A 5000-nucleotide genomic window follows, 5' to 3' on the forward strand; every position below is an offset into this window, starting at 1 on the left:
TGGGTGCGATTTTTTGAATGAAATTCTTGTCTTTTATTAAGCCCATAAGGTGAAAGGGAAAATAACTGCTCACTCAGGTATCGTGCTTCTTTTGTAATAAGTAAATTCTCAGTGTTTTCGGACGTACTGGTTTGGATTTGGTCAATACATTGAAATGTAAAGTCCGATAACACATGTGGAGTTCGCTTAAAGAGTGTGGCGACTTCGCAAGTCTTTTTGTTAGTTTTCATTTCTAAATCTAACCTTAAATTCCGTTGTAGTTGAGCCGACATATTGGAGATTGCATTTCTTGCAATGAACAAAAATAGATCACATTCGATTCAGTTTGTGCGCTAGAAATAGTTTGGGAGTTGACAAAGAAGTTCTTACAAAGATCGCATCTGGTTTTATCACAAGTGAAAAATCCCGCTGTTGGTACAGCAATTGACTGAGACGAACCCTCTCTACACTTTCTAAACTTTCGTGTAATTCATGTTAAGTAATATGAGTGTTTTATCCTTCGGATCCTACTAGCTTGTTGATTCAAAAAATATAATTTATTATTAGCTGGAAGCCTATGAATCATCCTCGGATGATCCGATGTATGTCCTGTTCCTGAACGGTTGAAACGCCGGGGAACTCCTTGGCTAACCAATAACCTCACTAATTGCTCTGTTGACAGCAGGGTTGTCGCGATGGTTCAGTGGTTAGCACACCCGACTAGTAACCAGGGGGACGCGGGTTCTATTCCCACTAACGGCTTTACATGTTTTTCATTCAAAATGGATCAGTTAATAGTTCGCTATCGCTATTTGTACAAAGCGTATATATATCTATATAGTTTATTTGTTTACTGTTGAACCTGATAAATGATCTGCAATACACCCACGAAAAAGCCCACAATTTAACATTATTCAGTTTCTTTTGTTTTGCAGTCATTTGGCATCAACCAAGAACAGGTGTCAGACAAATACGGCACGTGATCAAACCGAGGATCATGAGGAACTTCACGATGTGCAACCACCAGCGCATACTTGCTGCAGTAGCAGAGTGCATGGCAGCAGATTGGGATCTAAGTTGTCGTGTTAATTCTGGGAGTTTCTATTTTTACATTTCATGCAATCATGCTAAAGTAAGGATACATTGGGAATGCGAGGAATTTCATATCACCTTCGCGACTCCCGCGTGCTGCAATTTCATATGCCCACTGCCGAATGGATCAGACTAGAGTACGGTGCTTTTAAAGGGACATCTATTTCTTCTCTCCTTTTTCGTAAGAGACAAGTGTCTCTTCTCTCTTTCTTAATCTTGATTATGTCTGCTGCTCCATTTTTTTCTGCCACTCACAATTTTTTCGCCGCTCATTTTTGCTTGCAGGTCACTTGTTCTTTCGCCACTCACTACTTTTTTTTCTGTTTTTTTTTTTCTCTACGCACCTTTTTTTCCCGCTCACTCTTTTTCGGGTGTCTTGAAAACAAAGAACCCTGAGACCCCTAAGACCCCTAAGACCCTTATATTCGAAAACGAAGAAATTAATCTAAAACCCTCAATTTGGCTAACCCTAGGCCTCAAACCAAACTTTAGGCCTAGTTAGGCCTAGGGTTAGCCAAATTGAGGGTTTTGGGTTACTTTCTTCGTTTTCGAGTCTTAGGGGTCTTTGTTTCCAAGGGGTCTTTGTTTCCAAAAAAAGTGAGCCGCAAATTAAAAAAATTAAAATGAGCGTCAGGAAAAAAATAGTGAGCGGCAGGAAAAAAAGTGAGCGGCGGAAAAAAGAATTGAACGGCGGACAAAATCAAGATTAAAAAGGGAGAGCAGAGACACTTGTCTCTTACGAAAAAGGGGAGAAGATGTAGATGTCCCTTTAAAAAGCACCGTAGACTAGACTAGTCCTCTTTTCACTCCACAAATAACAGAGATTTGAAAGTGTGTGTGGTGTTTGTCAGATTGACTGATGAGAATTTTTTTTGCTTCCGCGACAGAATAGTTCTGTATCGCGCATTCCGATTGTAATATCATTAAGCAAATGCTTCATAAACAGAAAAGAGAAGTACGTTTGAAGCTATTTCTTTTTTTGAAAAAAAAAAAGAAATTCGATTGGGCTAGAATGTTAAATACCACTGGAACATCAGAACAACCAGGTTTTCAAGTGACAAGGAAGGTGATCCTATTAAATGACGAAAGACTCTTTTCTGACTGACAAAAGGACCGTTCAATTTGACTTTTCTCACAGAAAGTTTGTCAGAATGAAATACGCCCTTGGTTTAGTTAGAATTTTCATCTAGTTGAACCGGTTGAGTTCGTGTGAACATGGTATGAGACAGCACATAAGTCAAGCAAGAAAATTTCGTTCTCACAGTTTGCTTGAATGTGAATAGTTTGAAACACAGAATTTACTGGTTTTCAGGGTCGAGTAGTCGTCACATTAATTAATTATCCAATGAGGACGGCGTTTAATTTCATCGAGTAATACGATGACAACAGCAACAGATTAAGGAATTTCAAATTGGACTGTATTTTTTCCTGACCAAGATTATTTTGTAGGACTTGTGATTTTGTATTTTAACGCTTTTGAATTAAAATTTGCAGAGTTTAACGGCATTTCTACATTCACGTTGCTTTTTGTTGTTGTTGTAAGTCATATTTCATACCTAATTAGAGGTGTTTACCATTCGATGAATAGCCCGTCATTGATATAGAAATCTTTCACAACTGAACATGATCACCTTAAGGTGGCCGAACACAGTTTTCGCGTGCGCTCTTGCTAACACAATGCAACGCGCGCAAGGATTGCAAAAAACATAAACATGGCTTCAATACAGCAATCATCTTATTTGCTCAATGCTTCTGCTATCTGTACTATTTTTCCTCACAATTGAACAAAGTCTTTTTATGGTTTTAGTATTTTATGAGAAATTTATGTTATAAAAGGTAACGATGCAAAGAACTCCGCAATTCGTAGATCGAAAGAATCCAACTAAATGCAGCGCATGCGTAGTAAGTTAAAAAATTGCGATTGAATGCGGAATAGCTTTCATGGAAATACGCCTATTTCTCGAGAACCACTCGTTAGAATTTAACGAAATTTGGCAAGAAAATACTTTAGGAAATAAGTAACTGGAGTATTAAAAAAAATTGAACGTTAACAAAGGAAATTCTAGACATTCCGCAGTGAACCTTCAACAAGGGATAGTTAAAGATCTCTCTATCAAATTATTAGTAAAATAGTGTTAACTTGTGAGCATCGTTACAAGCTTGTTGCATGCAAATTATAAAGAAAATCTAACGACCAGATTTTCTGCAAATAAACAAAACCGTTTTTACAGGCCTGTTTATATTTATTCATTTTGCCATGGCAACGGCATATACGTCATGTCAGCTTAACTATCAAAAAACCGAAGTTCGTGTTGTTAACTTGCTACCATTTTTGGCGACCAAGGGATCAAGGGTTTTAGAGAAAAAGGCAAATGAAACAGGTATTGAAAACTGTGTTCAGCCACCTTAAGTTGATGTTTGCGAACCACAAGTACCCTGAAAGCCTTATCAACAATCTGTCATTTTGTCAGCTTAGGCCTAGTTTATACGTCGCGTTATCGTCGAATTTAACTCAGACGAATTTATATTCTATTAAAGGGGAACTCAAGGCTAATTTTAACTATTTTTTGTATTGATGTTGACATTGGATGGATTAATTTTACAGGGATAATTTATATCGACGATGAATGATTTTATGAAAAAATCGGTCCAAAGCTTCGGACTGCACCCGCCATGTTGCCTTTTCATCGCGGGAGCTTAAACGGCCAGCGGATTAAGATGTGACGTCAAATCGTGAAGGGACCAAGCGAAGGGCTTACGCGTCCCTTGTGTTTTGCTTGAGCAGTCTTGCGAGCTTGCCGAAGTGAGTAAATTGAGCTTGTCTAGTTCCAGTCGCGCCGAAATGTCTGACGACGAAACCTCTTCACATTCATCTCAATCAAGTCTTTCTATTGACGATGAAAGTATGCCTGAAAACGTGATTCGGCCGTACCAGTTCGAACCAGAGTTTTCTTCCAGCGAAGAAAATGTGGAAGAAGGAGAATTAGTAGGGGAGCGTCAACGCGACGATGAAAATTTTCGTGTCAGAAATCTGGACTGGTGAGGGTTTCTAGATATATTTTGTGACTTAAACAATGCAATTTAACCGATTCGTAGAGGCAAACCATGAATCAAACGGCCTTTGATGTTTTGGAAATGCTGTGAAGATCAAACGCTCACGCGCTCGAGAATTGTAAATAAACAATAAAGACAGAATAAAAAGAAAATCACTCTTGTATGTTTTTGTTCGCTGTATTCATAGCTATTGTGATCTCACGAGCATTTAGAGAGGCAATATCCACTGCTATGCTATATTTTATAGATGTTACTAATCCAGTTTAAAATCACCCTCTTGTAGTAAAGTCGAGTATACCATGATTCTGTAATTCTATTGAATCCTTGTTCTTATCAACAACGTAATATACTACATGTTTTGTGGAATCGCAGCAAGATTGTGACACAAAATTTTTAAGCTAACGTACTTTTTTAAAAAAGGAACGATTGTCATCGATACCTCTAAAAGGACAAAAAATAACTTTTATTTTAGTCATTATTGGTAACCTGTATGTTTGTTCTGTTAACCTGAGCAGTGTTTGAGCTTGAAAATGGGTCCGGTTCTTGGTGGGAAATCAGAGAAAAGCGCATTTAAGACTGTTTTCTATCGCAATCAGAACGTTAAAATATTGTAATTTCATATTATATTCTTCTATCTTTCAACGAAAGGATAGGTTTGCAGCGACCTTTTAATCTATAAAGAAAGTATTACAGACAGAACATGTTGCATAGCTAACTACAGTTCGGATTTTTAGACATTAAATATTAAAGAACCTTCTAAGGTAACCTGAAAAGTTTGGGGTAGGTACTTATGCTTTTACTGTGCAATAAATCCAAGTCAAACAAAGCTTATTTACTTTAGGTGTACATGTGGAAATTGCCAAATACTACACAGA

At 37.7% G+C, this 5000-nt stretch overlaps 2 protein-coding genes across 2 annotated transcripts in view; both read left to right on the forward strand.

The window, feature by feature from the left end:
- Positions 1-4151, forward strand: part of LOC137994864 (uncharacterized) — a 21467-nt gene extending 17316 nt beyond the window's left edge. Inside the window, exon 6 of the mRNA XM_068840456.1 lies at positions 915-4151. Coding sequence (XP_068696557.1) covers positions 915-1207 — 293 coding nt within the window. The 3' untranslated portion in view covers positions 1208-4151. The remainder of the gene's footprint in view (positions 1-914) is intronic.
- The window catches only part of LOC137995916 (P2X purinoceptor 7-like), a 1471-nt gene continuing 384 nt past the window's right edge, over positions 3914-5000 (forward strand). Inside the window, exons 1-2 of the mRNA XM_068841368.1 lie at positions 3914-4110; positions 4967-5000. The exon at positions 4967-5000 is cut by the window's right edge and continues 384 nt beyond it. Coding sequence (XP_068697469.1) covers positions 3914-4110; positions 4967-5000 — 231 coding nt within the window. The remainder of the gene's footprint in view (positions 4111-4966) is intronic.

This window comes from Montipora foliosa, chromosome 3 (assembly GCF_036669935.1).
Source record: "Montipora foliosa isolate CH-2021 chromosome 3, ASM3666993v2, whole genome shotgun sequence".
NCBI lineage: Eukaryota > Metazoa > Cnidaria > Anthozoa > Scleractinia > Acroporidae > Montipora > Montipora foliosa.